General features: G+C 32.7%; 1 protein-coding gene across 2 annotated transcripts in view; it reads left to right on the top strand.

Annotated features, from left to right (window-relative positions):
- Oseg6 (intraflagellar transport protein Oseg6) overlaps nucleotides 1–23,113 on the top strand; it is a 210,573-nt gene that overhangs the window by 61,784 nt on the left and 125,676 nt on the right. For both annotated transcript variants that reach the window (XR_015039212.1, XM_085809920.1), the window contains exon 9: nucleotides 15,588–15,682. Coding sequence is in view for 1 of the 2 variants with exons in the window: in XM_085809920.1 (XP_085666046.1) it covers nucleotides 15,588–15,682 (95 nt within the window). In the remaining variant the exon portion in view is untranslated. The remainder of the gene's footprint in view (nucleotides 1–15,587; nucleotides 15,683–23,113) is intronic.

Below are 23,113 nucleotides of genomic sequence, written 5' to 3'. Positions count from 1 at the left end.
AAAAATGGATAATGTTTGAAAATATAACTTATTGTAAACCTTTTACTGCATCATCTCTCCTCCTTGAAATGTTTATTTAGTTTAGTTCTTATTTTAATGTAGTATAGTAGTTACTTCTACTTCTTTTTCTTACTGCCACTGTTTGCATTGAGAACGGACTGTTTCAACCTAATTAAGATGCAAAAACGAAAGTGATGTTGAATGTGTAGCCAACTTCACTTTTAGGCCACATAATTAATGTTTAGTACATTTTTGTTTGTATTGAATGCCAGTGTTTTGGAGACCAGGTAAAAATATTATTTGGATGAATGATGGTTATATTATATTTTCCCTAAGACTATGATATTGTTGAAATTTTTTTTCTGTGTTTTTATTCTTTATTATATTGTTAATAAATTGGTTAAGTTCAAAACCTTTTATTGTCTTCAATGTCTGCACAACATGATATCTCAGGGAGCTTTTATTGCTACTACTGTTAAATGCTTAATTTTTTTTAAACTTTAAGCTTTGCTTTAGCATCATTTTGGTTATGGGCCACCAGCCCCTGAGTTATATTTTTAGTGCAGACTTTTGAAGTTTAAAGTTAATCTAGGACTTAAGAGATTGGGGGACGGTTTTTTGTTAAAATTCAAATATGGCTACTGTTAGTGTCATGCATAATATTGCTAAACTTGAGGCATTTAATTACTTTACATGGTCCAAAGATATGAAATTTGTTTTAAATGAAAAAAAATGCATGGCTTTTGGTTAAAGGTATTGAAAAATGTCCTGATTTAAATTATGTTAAGGGTATTACAAAAGAAATTATTGCCGACTATCAAAATAGAAGTCAATTGGCATTATCGTTAATTTATATGAATGTAAGCCCTGAATATAGAAACTTTATATGTGAAATTGATGACCCGGTAGTGGCATGGAATACGCTTGCCAAATACTTCCAGCCAGATTATCGGTCGAGACGTATGTCCCTGTTTTCAGAGTTCTTAAATTGTAAAATTAAGCCAAATGAAAATATTAGTTTCTTTTCTTCTAGATTAAAACGCGTAACTGAACAATTAGCTGATATTAATCAGGGTGTAAGAGACGTATATATATGTTTCCAGTTTCTTAGGTTCCTTCCAGATAAATTTGATTAAGTAGTTCAGAATGTTTTGAGGTGGCCAGATGAAAAGTTCATATTTAAAAATGTTGAACTTGAAATACTAGCAGAGGAAACGCGTCTTGGTTTAAGAGAGATAGATAGGGAAAATTCTAAGTCCAAGGTACTAACTGTGAACACAAATTTAAGCAGATTAAAGGGCTCAAGTGTTATAAATGTGGCAGTCTAGGTCATATTCAAAATTACTGTAGAATGAGAGGTAATTTTTCCAGATCACCCTCAGCTGCTTTTTCTGTTTCCTCCGCTGTATCTAGTAGTAATAAAGCATCTCCTAAGTGTAAGAATAAACACAAGTTGAGTAAAGGTAAAAATAATTCCCATGCTCAGTCCCATTTTATAGCTCAAGCTAATGTTAACAATTTGGAGGAAAATGATGATAGTTGGATATTTGATACTGCAGCATCTTATCATTTTTGTAAAAATCGTGAATTGTTTGATACTTTTTCTCCTGTGAAAAATAAGAATATGCTAGTAGCTATTGATGGGGTAACTTTTCCAATTCATGGGAAGGGTACTGTTAAAATGAAATTTGGGTATACGGTTATTTTGCTTAAAGATGTGTTATACTCACCTGAACTGAGACGAAATTTAATATCTGGACCTAGGGTGGATATCAATGGAGCAAGATTTTATGGTAAAAATGGGCAAATTAAAGTTACTGATGATGAAAATGAAACTTTGTACAAAGCTAAGTTGATAGGAAGTAACTATCATGTATTCCCGAAAATAGTCAAAAAGGGGGGCAAATCTGTAAAATTTGAGGCATCCACAGTTCAGCATAATAATAGTGAATTATGGCATGGTCGGTTTGGTCATATAACTTATGGTGCTATTGTCAGGACTAGTAAAAGACATTCAGTTCGAGGTCTTCCTGTGTTAAAGCACTCACCTAATTTGTTTTGTGAACATTGCCAAATCAATAAGCAAAGACGAATCTCCTGTAGACCCTTAGAAGGTATTCAAGTAAAGAGGCCGCTTGAAAGGGTTTTTTTTCTGATGTATGGGGACCTATTAACATTCCAGGTAGGAATAGTGAACGTTATTTCGTTTCCTTTATTGACGAGTATTCTCGTTACGTGGTAGTGTACCCCATTGTGGAGAAAAGTCAGGTGTTTGAAGTATTTGAAAGGCATATAGCACGTGCGGAAAGATCTTTGAACCTTAAGTTGAAATACTTTAGGACTGACAATGGGCGAGAATATGATAATGATCAATTCAAGTCATATTGTAATAAAAATGGTGTAAAGCACGAATTTACAGATGTATACACTCCAGAACAGAATGGAGTTTGTGAGAGATTTAATCAGACAGCTCTCAACAATATACGTGCAATCTTACATGATAGTGGAATGAGTTCCGAATTTTGGTCAGATGCAGTAATGTATTTTGCATATTCATTTAATAGAATTTGTCATAAGGGCCAAGATAGAACCCCATTCGAACTGTACACTAAGCGGAAACCATCAGTACATCACCTTAAGGCATTTGGAAAGATTGCCTATGTGGGAATTCCAAAGGCTAAAAGGAATTCTAAGCTTGATCCAAAGGCAACGAAGGGCCGATTGATTGGGTACAGTGTACGAACAAAAGGGTACAAGATTTGGTTGGAAAATGAGCAAAAGGTAGTAGAAACCCTAAATGCTACTTTTAAAGAGTCAATTGGAATGCAGAAAAGTGGCAGTGGAGCTGTACTGGGCACCCTTCCTGATTTGGAATCTGAAGAAAGGGTAGAGTTCCAATCCACTGATACTCCAGTTGGCTATTTTCCTGAAATAGAGGAAAGAACTGATACCAATGTACCTTCTTCTACAATTGACACTGATACTCAAGCTACATTGAGACAAGAAACTTGGCTTCGTAAACCTGTTCCAAGGCCAGACGGCACTCGTACGGATGTGTATTATTTTGAGAGGGGGTCTGATCAAAGACTACGATCGCCAAATGATGTAGAAAGGTATTGCACTGAACATAATATTCAGTATGATCCTACCTTGTTTGATTTCAAGAGAAGCAGCACTTAGAGTGGTGAAATCAACCCAACTGGCACTCCTTCAACGTCATATACCCGAGATAGCTGACTAGAGGTTTCAATTCCAAGCACTTATAACCAGGCAATGAAATCCACAGAAAAGCTTAAATGGATAGAGGCAATGGAAGAGGAAATGGCCAACATGCGAAAGCATAAGGTATGGCATCTTGTTCCACTTCCTAAAGACAAGACTCCACTAGGTTGCAGGTGGATTTTCAACATTAAACATGACGAATTTGGAAACATTGTTCGTTTTAAAGCTCGTTTAGTGGCTCAGGGTTATCGGAAATTAAATATGATACCTATGATGAAACCTACTCGCCTGTAGTCAACTTTTCAGTAATAAGGCTCTTTTACTCCCTTTTAGTTGCACATCTTGGATGGGCAAATATACAATGCGACGTAAAAAGTGCCTATCTCTACGCTCCTTTATCAGAGGAAATTTATATGTCCCAACCTCAGGGTTTTGTAGAGCGAGATAAAGATACTTTTGTGTGTCGTTTAGATAGAGCCTTGTATGGTTTGCATCAGAGTGGGTGATTGTGGTACTACGAGTTGGATAGAACACTATGTAACCTAGGGTTTATCAAGTTTGAGTGTTGTAATTGTGTCTATCGTTTTAAAGATTTTGTCATTCTGTTGGTTTATGTTGATGATATAGTAGTGTTTGGGAAAAGTGAAGTTCAGGCCAAAAGGATATTAAAAGTCCTGAGTTCACATTTCGATTTGAAAATTTTGGGTAAAACAAGAAAGCTTAAGGATGTGGAATTTGAATATGAGAACAATAGTGTTTTAATTCATCAGCAATTATATATAGAAGACATAGTTGATCGATTCAAGTCTTTTAAAATACAAATTATTATCCTTCCAATAGTTAAAGGTGCGAAATACTCAAAGTCTCAAAGTCCCAGTACACAAGAACAAACGACTGAAATGATGAATTATCCTTATAGAAATATTTTGGGGTGTCTCTCGTTTCTTTGCAATCGTACTCGTCCGGATATAGCTTATGCTGTTAATATATTTTCTGAGTTCCAAAGCAATCCTGGTAAGTTTCACTGGAAAGGATTACTTAAACTTTTAGGGTACGTTTCCAATACCAGACAGCGCAAACTTAAACTGGTATGCAAGGAACTGAAGCTCAATATATATTCAGATTCGGATTTTGCTTCAAGCAGGGATGATATGGTGTCTATTGGTGGACAAATAGCTTTGTTGGGAGAATCACCTGTATCTTGGCGTACATTTAAAGAAAGGGGAGTGAGTTTGTCTACTATGGAGGCTGAATTTATCTCCATGACTGAATCAGCAAAAGAATTAGTTTGGTTTAAAAACATCTTGGATGAATGCATTCAGTTTAAGATTGCAAGTAACTATGTTTCGAGGCCAATATTGTTTGCTGATAACATGGCTGCTATATGTTTTACAAAATCACCCATTGAAAACTCAAGGACAAAATATATAGATGTGAAACTATTTTTCATTCGTGATCTATTGAACAGGGAAATTTTTGATTTAAAATATGTTCCAAGTAAAGATAATCTGGCTGATCCCATGACAAAACCGCTGACTAAGCATAATCTGATAAGATTTTGTGGAACAATTTTCTTATGAAATTTGTTTTTGTGTGTATTTAAATTAAGAGTTTTGTATATTTGAAACTGATATGTTATAAGTCATATTATGATGGATATTAGGTAAATGTAAAACTGTACAGTGTAGAATGTTGTATGAGTGACCAGGGCCCTAGGTAAAAGTATTGAGTGTGTGATCATATATGTGTCTTTATATTGTTTTGTAACATGTTTGACTTTCTTGCTATGGTAAATTTTTGAATAATTGGGATAAGATGTTCCCAAAGAAAAATTTTTCCTTAAAAATTTCTGAATTGAATGAAATTGTGATATTTATTTATTCTTGTTTTGAATTTTGTAAAGATACTGGCATTCAGTTTTTATTTCGGGTCGGAGATGATGATGTGGGGGTCATTTGTTGGAAAATATAACTTATTGTAAACCTTTTACTGTATCATCACTTCTCCTTAAAATGTTTATTTAGTTTAGTTCTTATTTTAATGTAATATAGTAGTTACTTCTACTTCTTTTTCTTACTGCCACTGTTTGCGTTGAGAACAGACTGTTTCAACCTAATTAAGATGCAAAAACGAAAGTGATGTTACGTCATCTGGAAAGCCGATTCGTGCCGATAGCTGATTGGTTGCCGTGAGATGACGTCATTCCTACTTCTGCTATAAGTATCTCGCGTCGCTCTGGCTCAACCCTTCTAGTCCCCTTCTAGTTCCTGCTTTCCTGGCACTTGTGTGAGCGGTTTCCAGCCCCTTCAGAAGGATGCATGCAGTCCGGTGAATAAAGTGCCTTGGTTCCGGTTTGCGGGATGGCTGTTCCTGAATAAAGTTCCTTGGTGCCTGTCTGCGGGATGATTGTTCCAGAATGGGGTTCCTTGGTTCATGTCCACAAGATTATTGTTCCGGAATAAATTCCTTGGTTCCAGAGGCTACCATGTGAGTGACTGCCGTGGGCGGCATCCATGTTCTTCAATAAAGGTGGCATTTAAAATACGTGAGCAGCGATTCCTCATGCAAACGGAGTTAGGCGGGTTTTAAGTGCTTACAAGAACTTGATTTAAATTTTCAGGTGTTTTCTCAACCATTGATCATGGACGTTTTGAATGTGTAGCCAACTTCACTTTTAGGCCACATAATTAATGTTTAGTACATTTTTGTTTGTATTGAATGCCAGTGTTTTGGAGACCAGGTAAAAATATTATTTGGATGAATGATGGTTATATTATATTTTTCCTAAGACTCTGATATTGTTGAAATTTATTTTGTGTGTTTTTATTCTTTATTATATTGTTAATAAATTGGTTAAGTTCAAAACCTTTTATTGTCTTCAATGTCTGCACAACATGATATCTCAGGGAGCTTTTATTGCTACTACTGCTAAATGTTTAATTTTTTTAAACTTTAAACTTTGCTTTAGCATCAGATAAAGGTATATCCTTTGTTTATCTAACGGTTCCGAAATCTGTTTATCAATTTCATGCTGCTCTGAGCGGGGGGGGGGGGGACGTCGCGGCGCGCAATGAACTGGAAGTTGATCTGTCAGCACTATCGTTATCTTCAGGGCAGATGTTTTTATTTTATTCGGCTTATAATTCCTTACTAAATGTAGTATTTAATCTCAATGTACTCCATCTTTGATATGATTTAAATCAAATTCCTCGTCATTATAAATATCACGAATACAAATCAAATAGTTTTCTGGTTGCAATTTTCTAATTTCGGCTATGCGTAAGGTATGCTTTACGCATGCGCGTGTTGAAAGAAATGTTTAATAAAGTAAACAAATAAATATTAAGCTTCTTTTTTTGTAAATTTTGATACCCTTTAGATCATAATTGCTCATTATTTTATAAATTATGGTTCAATATTTTTAATTTTATAATTTCTGCATGCCATCTTACCAGATTTAAACTGATGATCTATAATCCGGAATCGCCGAAGTCCTGACAAGTCCGGATTAAAGACTTTTGACTGTACTTAAAACTTTCCATGCAAAATGTATTCTTTCTGTATATTAGTATTTTCTGTGATGTGCACACCAAACTTCCACATCAAGATATTGGGTAAAAAAACTAAAATCTGAATTCGAAAATTGTCAGTACCTTGCCAAGAAAGCTGGTTTCTAGTAACATATTCTTCAAATCAATATATTCAATCAAAATCTCTGAACTCAGGTTGTCCATTTCTGTTTCTTATATATATTTGTAGTTATTTAAAACACTTAATAGCATTTTAAAGGGTAAAAAACTTAATCTTTAGCTCATCCTTTTATATAGGTAGCTATACATTTATACAGGTTCCAAAATTATCTTAATATATGTAATGATGTTTTATGAAGTAATCAATCAATTTGATATGTTTTTTTTATTGAAATAGCTAAGAGCAAGTATAATTATAATTATTCAATCATTTGATCAGTCTGTTTCAGAAATGCAAATTACAGCTTGGCCTTTCCCAAGGGCACAGCAAGCGATTTGCATAAAATGTGTTTTACAATGATCTTCTGTAATACAAAGTTTGAATTCAGTGCTTATTGATCCAAAACAATGATTTATGGTGCCAGATGGTGTTTTGAAAAGGTCTTTGAAATGGAGAATTGCCATATGAAAGCATTGCATAAAACTATGAACTTAGCATGAAGGTCGGCCATCTTTGAAGTGGGCAATTGCTGACCATATGAAAGCATTGCATAAAACTATGTACGTGGCTTGAAGGCCGGCCATCTTTGGAGTGGAGAATTGCTGACCATATGAAAGCATGGCATAAAACTATGAATGCTGCATGAAGGATAACCATTCCAAGCCTGACAGTGTTTATTTTCTGGAAACCATTTCTTGGAAGCTAAGGCAGGATTGTAGCAGAAAAACAACTGATCAAGATTGGGGGTCTAATGAGAACTGTACTATTCGGTAGCTGATTGACTGCTGTTGGTGAAAATAGTCAAATAAATTATATTCTCTAAGAATCGTGTGCTTTAAAAAAAAAAAAAAAAAAAAAAAAAAAAAACACCTTATAGTAATATATAAAAGAAAACTTACTTAAATATGATTTATCACAACAAGCTTATTGCCTTCTTCAAAAACATAATAATCTCACTAGATGCCAAATAAATTTTTAACTAAGTCTTTTACAGTAAAAAAAAAATCAGTGTTGTCAAATATTAAAATATAAGATTATACTTTTATAGACAAATACTTTCAATCCCTCCTTATTTGTTTTATTATACAAGACATATATATATATATATATATATATATTATATATTATATAAGACAGTTTTACTCAGTTATATCTATACCTTAAAAGTTCATCTTTCAATTTTATGCTAGGTAGATATTTTGTTAAAATGTCTGCTTGTTGATTTTGTAAATACACAAAGTGAGGAATGATTTGGTTAATTTCATATTCATCTTTTAACAAGAAATACTTTTGGTTAATTTTTCTTGAACTACTATTTTTTTAATCTAATCTATTAATGATTGACAGTCTGTTCTAAATTCAGTTGGTTTGTCAATTAGATCAACTTGTTCCAGTTCTTTAAGTTAATAGATGTACCATTTAATTGCACATTCACAGAATGCCAAAAGTTCACCTTCCATTGTAGAGAGAGCAACTATTCTTTGTTTGCTGCACTTCCAATTTATGAACTTTGTAGCTAATTTAATAAAATAACCTCTAAATGATTTTTCATCTTCAATGATACACCAGCTTGCATCTGAAGTAGCATTTAATTTTCCATTGTCTGATATATATATATATATATGTTACGGTGAAACACGGAAATCTGGAGAATGTCGACTTTCACCGGTAAATGTCAACATTCACATAGTCTGTTGGTGTATGTCCGAAATATTTTCCAAATACTCTTATTTCTGACTTACACCGGTCGATGTCAACATTCACCATGTACTTCACATGGTGAATGTTGAACATATAACAATATTATATTTTCTTCTCCGTGATTCAGTTGCGAATAAACGCACTTGTAACTTGAAATAAGAACTTAAGAACATGAGAACCTAAAACACACAATACATTCAAAATGAGAAAGGAAAATAATAGAAGTTTAAAACTTACTTAATTATACAGTGCATTCTAAATGTGAAAATAAAATAACAGTAATAAAAAGCTTGCTAAATTATGTCATTCAAATCTTATTTATTGCAACAATTTAAACTATTATGGCACTTTATGACCTCTCTTTTTGACTTTCACCAGAGCATATCTGTGATTGTCGACATACACCGGTGAGGGTCCGAATATACAAGAATGTAGTGAAATATTTGGTCTTTCACCGACGTATTTGGTGAATGTTGATATTCTCCTGTGAAAGTCGACATTCTCCAATTTCGGTCTTTCACGGTAACATATATATTAAATGTGCATTTTGTGTATCTAAATAGTATTTTAACTGCTTTACTTCTTTCCATTGTTTTTCTCTGGGATCTTTATTATATTTTGACAAATTATGGCAAAACTAAGTCTTGCCATGTGCCTGTTGCTAAGTATATCAATGAACTTAATGCTTCTTGATATTTTGTTTTCAATATTGGTGGAGAAGATGCTATATCATCAAGATTTTCACGCAATATTCATGGAGTCTTGACAGGTTTATATCCATTTGTTTGAAAGTTTTTTAAAATTTTAGTTACTATATAGTTTTCTTGACTGAGAATTAGTTTTTCAAATTCTTGTCTAATGTCAAAACAGTTGCGTGTTGACTTCTCATGAGGCCAATAATTTAGAAAGTTAAGATATGAAGTCTTATTTCAGAATTTGAATTTCCAGTAACCATTAAGTCATCTCTATGTACTGCTATCACAAGATAGTTGAGCTTCTCTTTATAAATGTATGGATATGATTTTAATCTTGTTAAACTATTTTCTTAACTTTACATAATTCTTCATACCAGCATCTTCCTGACTGTGGCAATCCATATATGCTTTTGTTGACAAAATATACTTTTTTTTTTTTTTCCGGTTTTGCAGCTGAGGATGGTGGTTCGGTAAAACCATCGAAACTAGTCCTCTGAAAATTTTGAAAATTAACGCTGATTTTTGTTGTTTGACTTCTGAATTAGAAGATATACTTTGTTGAGATCCGAGTTAAATCCTGCTGGTGGTTCCATATAAATTGGTTTATCCAAGTGTTCATTTAAAAATGTAGTTTTTATAAACTGCAATCGATAACAGGGTGTTAAAGGTTGCAAGTCACAGCCTTACTTTGTAAATTGTTTCTAAATTATCCTTTTTCCCGTTTTAGTGAACATCCAACTGCTTTCATTAACCTTTTTGTTAAAGGGTTATTCAACTAATTCCCAAATTTCATTAGCCTTCAGTTCAATCGTTGTATGTAATTGAGTATCAGCAGATTTTACAGCTTCATTATTCGTCTTAGGTAATTCTTCATTTTTATTGTATACTACACAATCTTTTAGTTTTTCTGATGGCTTTGTCACTCATGTTGGTCTTTCCTGAACAAAATTTTTATGTCTATCATTTCCAGGTTCCTCTATTATTTATGAGTGCTCTAATATTGGCATTTCTGATGAATTATTTTCATCGTATTCATCTTCTATGTTTGATGGTAAAGTTTTCTCATATTCTTGATTTCTTATATGATCTTTTCAATGGTGTTTGTCGTTTATTCCTGAATAGTTTACACTGCCATTAGTTTGTTTCTTGTAAAAAATAATAAGTTCTTCGAATATTTTATTTTCTTGAATTTGAAATAATTTCTTTTTAACAAATATGATCTGAGTTTCTGCTCATTAAATTTTACATCTATCACTGCTGCTTGAATTTATTTAGTTCAGGAATGTAAATTTTGTATGATTTTCTCTTCATGCTATAGCTTGCTTTAATTCCTCTTTGATCTTTTAGATCCATCTTTCCATGTTTTTCTCATCATATATGAACATACGCTTCACATTCAAAGCAAGATATGTAATGTTCTGTGTATAGTTCATATAGCGTAAACTTTTTGTCATTTTTTACGACTCCTATTATTCACATGTACAGCTACTTTAACATTTTCAAAACGAAATTTTAATGGTAATTCTGCATCAATCAACATAGTTATAGCAGTTTTGATTATAGTGCGATTAAAGCATTCATTTTTTCCATTGCTTTCTGGAGTGCAAGGGGTTATAAGTTCATGCTTAACTCCCATTTTTATTCCAAAAAATTCTTTTATAATTTTAGCCAAAAATTCACTACCATTTATCCTGTGAATTTTTTTAGTTTCTTTTCTGTTTGTCTTTCTTCTTGCATAATAAGCTTTGTTAAACATTCTGCAGTTTCATTCTTTTTCTCAATTGTTATCACAAATAGGAAGTTACTGTTATCATCTGCTACTCTTAAAAAATAACAATTTCCATCTATTGATTTTTATTTGGTCCAACTAAATCTATATGCAATAATTCTAAACTATCTTCTGATTGCTAAAATTTCACACTTTTATAAGATGTTCTAGTTATGTTTCCTGTACAAGGTTCACAATTGTTTCGAAATTTGTATGCTTTTTTATCCAATGAACTATGTGTTTTTTCCCCCTTCCCATTTCTAGCAGTCTTTGATTATTTAGATGACCTAGTCTCTGATGCCATTGTGCATCATTAACATTACTAATTTTAGCTTCTTCAATTACATTTCCTTCAACTTCAAATTTATTTCCATTTCTGTTAGTTATATATGGAATGTTTCCATGCTTATTGATCACCCGTGTTCTAGTTTTGGTAAAAATTACTTTTAAATAATGTGTAAAGACATTAAGTTATTTCGAAGTAGGAGACATGAAAAATGTGCAGTGCCCTCGCCAGGACATGAACCTTGGACCTCTCGATACATGCGAGTGTGCTGCTCATTACACCACGAAAGCATACTAAGAAGGCAGGAAATATAACATATATTTCTGTATTTCCTCCCCCTTTTAAAGGGTGCTGAGGATTAGGGGACAAAATTGTCAAATTCTGGAGGTGGAGAATCATCATCCACCACCTTTTTTAGTTCAGGTACCACTGTAGAGATCTTAGGTTATTTCAAAGCAGAAGACATAAAAAATGTGCAGTGCCCTCGGCAGAACTCGAACCTTAGACCTCTCGATACTCAATGATTGTGCTGACCATAACAGTAAGAAGGTGGGAGAAATACCTTATAATGTTCTGCAATTTTTTATACTGACAGAAGTTTTTCACATTCGGTATTTTCAGAACATCTTCTACTCTCACGATGTTCTCATTTCTGTCAGTTTGTCTGTTCTTTCCAATTCCAACTGATTTGATCATGCCTTCTTGCACAGCTGTCATTACTTATGGTTCTTCATCTTTAAAACTAATAAATATTTCTTTATTTGTTGATATGTGGAATGTGGCTCTTAAATCTATAGTCCATTTAATTTTTCTAGTGTCTTGTTCTTCTATTTCATTCTCTTCATCATTTTTATCCTAAGACAAAGTTTATTCTATTTTCTTAGGTGCTTTATATATGCATGTAGCTGATGGATATTCTCTTATGTTTTACTTATTAAATTTCTCTGCTTTCTATGTGCTTGTTTGGTTTTCATTTTAAATCCAATTGATTGTGGCTGGATTTTCCACAACTAATGCACTTTATATTGCTATTATTACAACATTCTTTTATTAATTTTCCACAATTAAAGCAGCTTCTGTCATGTTATCTTGATTTTGTTCAGTTTTCCTTTGCCTTAGAACCTACTTCTGTTTTTTATTTCTATGTTTATTTTTTCCCTAGTTTCTTTTAATGCTTGTCTAATTGAAGCTGTATCCTTTCATTTGTTGTTTTTAATGATTTTGACTTCGAATTCATGTTTAAATCCTTCTAATATGAAGTAAATTCATTCTTTATCTATTTCATCCCCCACTTGTATTACCTTTACGTTTCAGAATTTCAGCTTTATTCATGTAATCATCTACCAATTCATTTTGGCCTCATTTTCAGTTGAACTAATTGTGTTCTACATTTGATTTGAATAGCTCTTTTTTTTTTTTTTTCCTCCTTTTTATTTTCTCCCATAGCTTTTTGCATTCTTTACGTTCTGATATTTTAATGTTTGTATAGCTGTCATAGTTTAATTCATTATATTTTATACTATTGCAGTATTATCATCACATATTTACAAAGTTTTTGATTGACTTTCATAATTAACGTCGTCTCTTTTATATGGTTTTGGTGGTCCTTTAACTTTTATCACACCTCTCCATATTTTCAAACTTCTTACTTTACTTTTGATTCTGTTTGTTTATATAAGGTAATTATCATCAGTTAAAATTTCTATGCCGGTTAAATTATCATATATGTCATATTTTCTCATTTATATTTACTAATTATAATATAAATCAAATTTATCTCTCAAAGAAATTAGCTATGTTTTTAACCCTAAGTAACATCAATTTATTCTATATGAAAGTTCATCAGCAGAGAGGCCAACCATGCTCTGTTACCAAATGTTGGTGAAAGTAGTCAAATAAATAATATTCTACATCTTAAAAAAAACACATTATACCAATGTTTCTTTAGTGATGAGTTAAAATTCAGTCTAACATTGGATTTTTAATGTATTTGCATCATGAGGAAGCCGGGAATGGAAAATGTTCTTACCTGATTTACAGAATTTTAACATTTGGTCAGATATAATGGTAAGAGAAAAGTACCATATTTACTCGCATAATAATCGCCCTTTTTTTGCCAATTTTTCATTGTGAAAGTCTAGGTGGTACTATATTGTGGAGAAATCTACTGCATAATATTGTACGCAATTCTAAAACATTACTTTTATAAAAATGTACATTATAAAAATTTAGTACCTTAGCAAATGATACTAGATTATGTGCTGTTTATTAAACAGTCTTTTCATCATTTGTACACAAAAAAGAGGCATTTTTTCCTTTTATGGTAATATTTTTACAGACATTAAATTCACAGATAGTCTTTGTGAAGAATTTGACAAAAATTCTAATAGCAGTACATAATTCATAATAAATCACTTTTCCTGAAGGTATCAGTATCAGTGTTGTAATGTTAATTGGACTCTGGAACATCTCTGTCATTCCATAAAATGTCATCTTCGCTTCCATCCAAAGTGTTGGACATACCGCACATCCATCATTTCGTAATGCATGAACATAAGAAAGAAGTTCTTTTTCTATCACTGGGAAAATGCCATGCTTTGGTCCTCTGAATGCTGCCCTCTTTAACATTTGTTTCTTGTAGCGATTGGTTGGATTTCCTTCAGTCCCTTATCATTTTTTCTCTTACATTCCATTCTTTCCAGCGTGTTCCACAATCTGCAGTTTAAATCTCACCGTATAACTATTATTCTTTTATAAGCTTTCCCATAATCAACCCCCTTCTCCCCCCCAAAAAAAAGATGTCCTAAACACACCATCATGAAATTCACTGCAAAACAAAATGTTGGCAAATATTCTTTTTCTTTAACTTTAGATATGTGCAGCCCAGTAAATTTAGAGTAAATGCATACCTTCTTTAACGAAGAATGAGTTCAAAACTTTAAAATGAGGGGAGGATAAGAAATCCTGCCCCAGGGAGCTCTCCCATCCTGTCAAGAGAAGCAAGCAGTTCCTTGTCTCGTTATTGAGTGACCAATAAGAATGTCAGTAGGAGTCAAACGAGATGAACCCATTATGGGTACTAGTTTTGGGAAGAGTACAGCTGATAATTTTTTATTGTATAGATGAAGGTCAAATACGTGACTGCAACTTTTATGCAGGGAAAATATTTTCATTTTTTCTGCTTCAAAATGAGGGGGGGGGTGACTACTACACGAGTAAACAATGTATTAATCCTTGAATGTCTTTGACAAAGAACTTGTATATGCCCAAAAAAAGTCAGAATAAATCTTTGAACTCCACATACACTGATTTTTACAACAGAGTATGGACCTGATTTCTTATGGATGATAAATCTGAGCATATGGAAGCTTTGCTTTTTATATTTTTTATTTCATACATTCTTTGCACATTTTTATATTTTTTATTTCATACATTGTTTGCATATTTTTATTTCATACATTAAAAAATATTTTTTTTACACCTGGGAACACACCTTGAAGCATAACTGAACAAGACCTAGTTCATTAGTTACTGTTGACACTTGGAAATAATTAAATAAAAATTACTTCTCAACAGATAATGCTCATTCGCATGAAACAAACATGGTTGATTAATTTCTTCAAATCGACTGAATGCATCGAGGGAATGAACTAACCTGCTGGATTGAATGCCATGGAGAAATTATGTTAATGTTCTTATAAAAATTGTGATGTGGTTTAATTCTCCTTCTAATTGTCTGAGGGCTTTGATAAGTAGGCTAGTGAAGGAATAGAACTTTCTTTCCCATTAGCTATTCTATTAAAAGCATTAATTGAATGAGATAAATGTATTATTCAGTTTTATGGGCTTTGCATATGCATCTCATGAGATTATATTTCTTATTATTGTTTAGAGTATGCATCTGTTTCTGCAGTATTGGCTTTTCTAAAATATTGTGTTGTCAATTTTATTGTTTCATATTATAATTTTATGCTGTTTGCACTCATATTCAAGTTTTCAATTTGTATATGTGTATATATATATATATATTGATGCCTAGTATTACCCTACATAAAGCTGTTTTATTTTATCCAGCTAGTTTTTGAGAAAGGATAGTTTTTGTGCATGTAAAGATGATTTATGATACCAATGCATGTAAATAAATTGTTTCAAATACAAGCTTTAGAGAAGCACATAAGCTTTCTCTATTTCCTCTGTGTCAATATTTTTTTTAATCTTCTTGCAGGAAATGTGCCATGTTCAGTGTTTTACTAATAACCTTTTACATATGGTTGTATGTACGTCTGATTACAAAGTTATTGGATGTGGCGATGAAAACAAGTAAATATAATTTTTAATTGATGTTAACTGTATCAATCTGAAAATGTTTTTGTGTTATTCAAATGAAATAGAGATTTAGGCCAAATAATGAATTTAGGGTTACTGATTACCTTAGAAGGATTTTAGTAAGTACTTTCAACTGTTGATGTAAGAAGACTGAGGAAAAATTAAAATTTCGTTCTTAACCCTTTCATGACAAGTGCTTCAATCACTGAACCAGTCTCTCGAATTGGCGTGCTAATAGAATATACTATCTTGTAAGGGTAGGCAACTTTCGCTGCTAAGTCTAATTTTGTGTTAGACATAAATTAAATTTATGGTCCAATTTCTTTAATATATGGTACACTATGAGAACAACACTCGGATAGTCGTCAGAATTAATTTTAATACATTATCACTATATTTTCCTTAAAAATTCTGTTAAATAGTACATTCTAGAATAATAAAGTTTTTGACATTTCCTCAAATAAATATGTGCGGGGAAATACCCAAACAGATGTTGCAGATTTTATTTCACAGTAATAAAAATCGATTTCATAAAAAGTACAGAATGAAAATGGCTAAAAGAAGCAGTATTTCAAAAAGGAGACAGTATTTGATATTCTTTGAAATATGGGTGTATGCAAAGTGGTATGTTGCATATCTCACAAAAAAAAAAAAAAAATATCTGCTCCTGTTTTCTGAATTGCATGACAGTTTGTGTGCAAAAACTGCATTGTCTGTGGCACTTTTCTGTACTTTCATTTAGATTTAAATTAGGAAAAAATCTCCCCAAAAATCTTAAAAGTGAGTGTGATTATCTTGCAGTGAACTTAGTTTTCACCGTGTAATCTTCATATTTTTCAAATAATTCTTTCATTTTAAATTTCAGGAATGTCATCCAGTCCATATTTTAGGCATAAGAACTTTAGTATTCATGACTACAGTGTTCATCAATTCCCAAAACAGTTTTTTATACAATACAAAGTCTGAGATCTGGAATTGTCAGAACTTTCACAATTCAAGATTTTAGATCATCTGTTTAACACATTGCATGTGGGTATACTTCACTGCGGACTTATGTGTGTAGCGACTGTTTTTTCATGAATTCTGTGAGAGTTTGGTCATTCTGTAAAATCTTAATACTGCATGCAAACACCATGCGCACATGCAGTGCCCATTATATTTATATGATACTTGTTGTCCAACACAAATCTATTAAATATTTACTTTTATTTGGCTCTTGCTGTGGTGACAGATTGCAAAGAGCGTAAAAGTATGTTTCCCGCATGCAGTGTGTTAAAGCTAGTAAGATGTCATGTAGACAAGACAGTACTGGGACTTCACGTATTGTTTAAATTAAATTTAATTTTTAATAAAATTTTTAAAAATGCCAACACCCCACGGGACCAGCACAAGTGCAATCGATGTGACTGCACTGGGTGTCGGAACCTAGAGATGGCAAAAATTTTAGAATTTAGGCAAGAACTGAGCAACAAAATTTAGGTCTTGCAGAAATTGCCTCAGGCAGCGAAATGCATAGACCAGCCCTGGACCTCCCCATTTCCAAAAGTGTGATTCTGGCTAACATCAATACAACATCAATTAGGGCATTGTTACTGGCCATGGTGCAACTTCCCTAGCCAACAGGTGTTTAAAAGTAATGTGCAGTTAGTTATCTTAATTAATCCAGTGAAAAATCACATTTACAGCACACCTGCTTCTTCTTGTTATTATATTCTCCATTCCTAGATTTTTCAGGAGGGAAATATTTTTTATTATTTTATTTATTTATTTGGAAGCTGATCTGAAGTTCCAGATATTGGATGTCCATATTGCGGACTTAGCACTACAAGGTATTTCTCCCGCCTTCTTAGTGTGCCTTCGTGGTGTAGTGGTTCTGCATGCTGGGCCGGTATTCCAGAGGTCCGGGGTTCGATTCCCGGTGAAGGCGATTGCTCATTTTTCATCTTGCCTGCTTCCAAAAAAATACCTAATGACTCTACAGTACTGTAACTGTGATATCACCCCTTTCTTCATCCTCCGCCTCATAGAGATAAAGCTCCAACTTCTTGTATTTTAAACATTTATTGCACAAACACAAAACTAATACTAATAACTGAAATATATAAAGTAATACAAGTTAATTTCAGTTTCATTAATGGCTTCCATGAGCCTTCCTTATGACCTCTCTATCGGTCTCCCTCTTGGAAACTAAACTTTTGGCGCCTTCAGATTGAGAGCCAGCGCCCTCTATACATCTTGTTGGTTCATGTCACCCATACATCACAGTAACATTTCGTGGATTTTCCAGAATGATGGATGATGAGTTGTGATTGCATCTCCTGTGTCAGTAACTCTCATATCAGTAAAATGACTCATTTATCATATTTATATGTTTCTATTAAATGTTGTTTGAAGTATCAAAATATTCCATTAAAGGATACACAAAATATTTGTCTCACTGCTAGCTGAACTGTAAGAAGCATGATTAAAACCTCTAAAACCATAGAGCATCTACTTCCTTGTCAACAGAAACAAAAGTATCCAGAAGCATTGAGAACAAACACATGCATGTGTTTATATCAGCTGATGCAATTAATAGCCACTCTGTTTATTTGTATCACTCATCCCCATGATTTCATCTTTAATTTTAAAACAAAAGACCCAAAATAAAAAATACTGCAACAGAATGAAGACCAACATTCTCTGGTTTCAATACATTCCACAATAACAAACCTAGGACTGCATCTAGTGGCACCAAAAAATTACTAATTAAATGTTCTATTTAAATTTCATATGTGATACACCCATCTTCAAAGTTAAATTAAATGGTGATTCATATATGCCATACCTGGCTGTGAGATAACACCTGTGGCTAATGCATATGTGATGTGTGCATTCCGAAGGGTTAAATTCAAAATAGACTTAAAGAGATACAGTTTTTGAGAATATTTTAATGAGCTTTATTTTTTGCTCAACTTGCAATGAGCTTTACTTAAATAAGCTAAATGAGCTTTATTTTTTGCTCAACTTTCATTCTGTGTGCATGTGTAAAAGCTCAATTACAGAATCTTTGCAAAATGAAAGCAAGTGTATATTTGTGTGCATTGTATTTGCAAACCTGCTTTACAAAGTACAAAATAATACACATGCTTGAACTCAGTTTAAACTTATTTTTCTAAAATCATAATTGTTTGAATGAACAAGAGATAATGTCATGTTCTTAAAATTCCTCTTTTATATTGCAAAAATTGAGAAAGCTTACCTCTGTCTCCTTAATTCTTTTATATTAAGAGAAAAGCAGTTTTGTCATCATTTTTTAATGCTTCTTGAAATTTATCAGGAGATAAAAGGTAAAGAATACGTTATGAAATATTATAATAACCATCAAGATTTCAAGTTATCCTGTTTCAAGAAACATTAATTCTATTCACACATAACACCAAGGTAAATAACATTAAGAATCAGGTTTCTAAACTTCGAAGTTTATTCAAGTCTAACATGCATTCAACTGGCACTGCCAGATCCAAGAACAAGAAGAATACATCATAAAAGATGTGCGCTTTCTTTGGCGATTTAAATATATTTCTACATAAAATTTCTTACACACTGGGCCTGGCTGAACAGTAGCTCAGAACTATCAAGATTCTGAGTGATACATGAACATTTTCAAGAATTATTTTCAATAATCATTATGCATTTCAATACAAATTCAAGTTTTTGTAATCAAGAAATGTCACATAAACGTCAAGAACATGTAAACTTACCATATGTTTCAATAATATCAAGTAAATTTTCATTCATCAAGGATTATTGTTATAGCATTCCTGTTCAAGCATCAGGAATTTAAATCAAGAATTTATATAACTCAAGATAATATTAAACAAATAACATTTCAATAACCCAACTAAAATACTAGAATTATTACAAGAAACCTGTCTTTTTTTTTTTTTTTTTTTCAGAACTAAATTAAATTTTAAATACACTTACACATTTCTGCAACCTTAAAATGTTCTAGTATATACATTTCTTTAAATATTAAATATACAATACTTTAAATAGCATTAAGAGTATTTTTCAGTAAGAAATACTAATACTCTTAACATACTAACTTAACTAATAACTGTAAAGGTCTCTTTATAATGCTTTTTTCAACAACTGTGAATTAGTCCATCTCTACCAGTAAATATTTTGAGAACCTTTCCTAATCTCTACATGTTACGTGGTAAATGTTCATAATGTATTATCACGATGTCGTTCACACTCAAGTTGTGCTTTGCACAGTGATTGTGCAGATTTCAGATTCAACAAAATGCTCTTTATAAAATATTTTCCAAAAGTTATTTAATAATTTTTCATGATATAGATGCGCTTTTAAAAGAATTTCTTTAGTACTGCTCACTTCATGAGTGTATTTGACAGGAGGCAAATTAGCAAGTTTCTACCCTAGCAGAAAATGAGCAGGTGACAGAACTTGGGGCTCATTATCTTGGACATAAGTCAAGGGTCTACGATTTATCACCACCTCAATTTCAGTCCGTACAGTTTCCAATTCAGCTGCCTTGAATGTACACGCGTTATCTGAGTATATTAAAGAGCACAACTGTCTTCTTGATATGAATCGACGAAAAGCAAGTAGGAAAGATTTATGAGATCTTTTATTAGTGTAAGATGAATGCCTCTAGTTACTGCACAGGTAAATAATAGGATATAATACTTTGTATCTTCATTTTTCATGAAAAATGGGCCTGCATAATCCAGTCCTATAACATCAAAAGGATTTGCTTTTTCAATTCTAGATGGAGGTAATGGTGCTATGACTTGTCGCATCGGTTGGGAGTTATAACGCTGACACAGTACACAGTTTCTTATAACACGTTTTACATTTTGTCTGGATCTAATTATCCAATATTTTTCATGGAGGAACATGAGAGTACTAGCTACACCTGTATGAAGAACTCGTTCATAGGCATCACGTGCCAGAAGATCCGTAAAATGAGTTTTTGAAGGAATAATTATATAGGATGCTTTTCATGAAAACTTAAGGTTGATTTTTGTAGTCTTCCTCCTACTAACGGAACTCTTTCCTCACAAAGGATTTAGTTCATAAATGTTTGAGTTTTTTTAAATCAACTGTCCAGACTTTAAATTATTACTTTCATCAGAAAAAATGTTCATATTGAACTTCTTTTATCAAATATAATTCTGCGGCAAAGAGTTCTTCTGCAATCAAGGGTCCTGTTTCTTGTCAGTTTTATTTTTCAGATTATGAATAAATCTAAATATCCATGCAGTCAGTCTAATAGCTCTAATTAATTTACTATATTTTTTTGAGATTCAACAGAGAATTAGATTTTTCTGCAATTAGACAATAGTATTGTGGTATCATTTATACACTCCGCTCTAATTCAGCATCAGAAAACTCCGTCATCGTAATAAATTTACTAGGCCAAGCACTCACTGATTTAACTAACCAGTCTGGCCCAGACTGACATAATCTTGAAGACAACAAATATTCGGCTGAACATCCTCGAGATAAAATGTCCGCTGGATTGGACTTCCCATTACAATGTCTCCAGTTATTTGGGCAAGTTAATGATTGTATTTTAGATACTCGATTTTTTACAAACATTTTCCATCGTTCAGGAGCACTATGAATCCAGTGAACCACTATTATACTGTCAATCCACAGATAGATGTTTTCTTCATGAATTGAAAACAACTCTTTTAAATTTTTAGCAAGTCTTGCCGATGTTAATGCTTCTAGTAACTCTAACCTTGGAAGTGTGAGTTTTTGTTTTATTGGTGCAATTCTAGATTTTGCCATAATGAATGTTACCTGCCCTTCTTCAACCAATCTAAAATATGCAACTGAACCGTACGCTTTAATAGATGCATCACAAAATAAATGCAGTTCAATGTCTATTTTGATTCAATTTGCCAGGGAAATATTCTCGAGAAATTTCAAATTTCTTTAATTTTTCGATTTCACCACTCCACTCGGACCACAACTGCTTATATTCAGTTGGAACTTCATCGTCAAATACTAAACTCAACTGCCAAATCAACTTGCATTATCAATTTTGCACGTAATACAAATGGCGCCAAGAAACCTACTGGATCGAAAATAGTAGCAGTCACCTTTAATATATTTCTTTTTGTGGTGTTTCTACAACTACTTAATGTTTCCCACAAGTTATCTGTGTTCAAGGAAATTACATCTTTACTCGTACACCAATTAAACCCTAATACTTTTAAGCAACTATTTATTTCATTTTCTGATTTAATTATTCCACAATCATCCCAAAGTTTTTTTTTAGTTTCTCTGAATTTGTATTAAACTGACTCAAATTCATTCCGGCATCTTTAAGCATGCAATAGGCTCCAGTACTTAAAATTTGTACGATTAAAATATATTTGCACATAAAATTTCGTACACAAGTATAAATACAGTTCAACTATACTTAAACATTCCTATATGCGAAAGTAAATTTTTCTTACTTTCTCACAAGCATAAAACTGCTTGCATTTTAAACCCAAGAAATTTCCAGTTTCTTTCTGATATTGAAGTACTCTATAACAGGTGTCATGGCGTAGTGCAAAGTCAAAATTGCATGGAGTTGCCACTTGTGCTGAAATGCATTTGCAATGTAGTGCAAATTTCTTTATGCCTGCCTCATAGAAGGAAGAATATTTCTAGAAAGTTTAACTCCTAAATTACAGTTACTTGACTTCATTAATATTCAATTAATCTCTGCGATCTTTGAGAAACTTTTCTCAAAGCTTGAAATTGTGGAAATTGCATGATAATGAGTCAGAGCTGAATAGTTCCTGCTCCAGAACTTTTCAAAAAAATCAATATTTTTGTGCTGAGACTGGCAGCACATAATCTGGCATTTATTTTTTTGTCATGGCTTAACATAGCTAGATAGATGGTTGCTAGATGACAAAAAAGTTTCTTTGGTCTATTTATTTTATTTAACATTATTAATGGCATTCTGCACTGCATGTTGCATGCACATAGAAAAGCCTAGATACAAAATTTCTCCTCTAAGGAAACATAAACGATAATAAAATAGCAATTGGTGGAAACCAAATCCCAAAATTAACATGTATCATATGGACCATACAAGAAATATGTACACTCTTTTGCAAAAAAATCGAAGCACCGTGAAGGAAGTGGTTGTTTTTGATGAAATTGAATATGTGTATAGCTCATACATAGATAAAAAAATGATTAAAAAATCAAGGTCATAGTACCTGTTCATGGCTCACAATCACCCATTGAGTGTTCAAATTAGTAGTTGGTCGAACCGCCCCTGACGGCAATGCATGCTTGAATTCGTAGAGGCAAGGAGTAGTAGAGGTTCCTAATGTCATCCTGTGATACATTCTGCCAGGCCTTCATCAGTTGCTGCTCCAGATCTGCGATATTTTGTAGTGCCCGAA

The sequence above is a fragment of the Stegodyphus dumicola genome, chromosome X2, assembly GCF_044657685.1.
Source record: "Stegodyphus dumicola isolate Sdum_Otavi_A_Nest chromosome X2, ASM4465768v1".
NCBI lineage: Eukaryota > Metazoa > Arthropoda > Arachnida > Araneae > Eresidae > Stegodyphus > Stegodyphus dumicola.
Note: the sequence above shows the minus strand (reverse complement) of the source record. Positions and strands in the feature narration are given on the sequence as shown.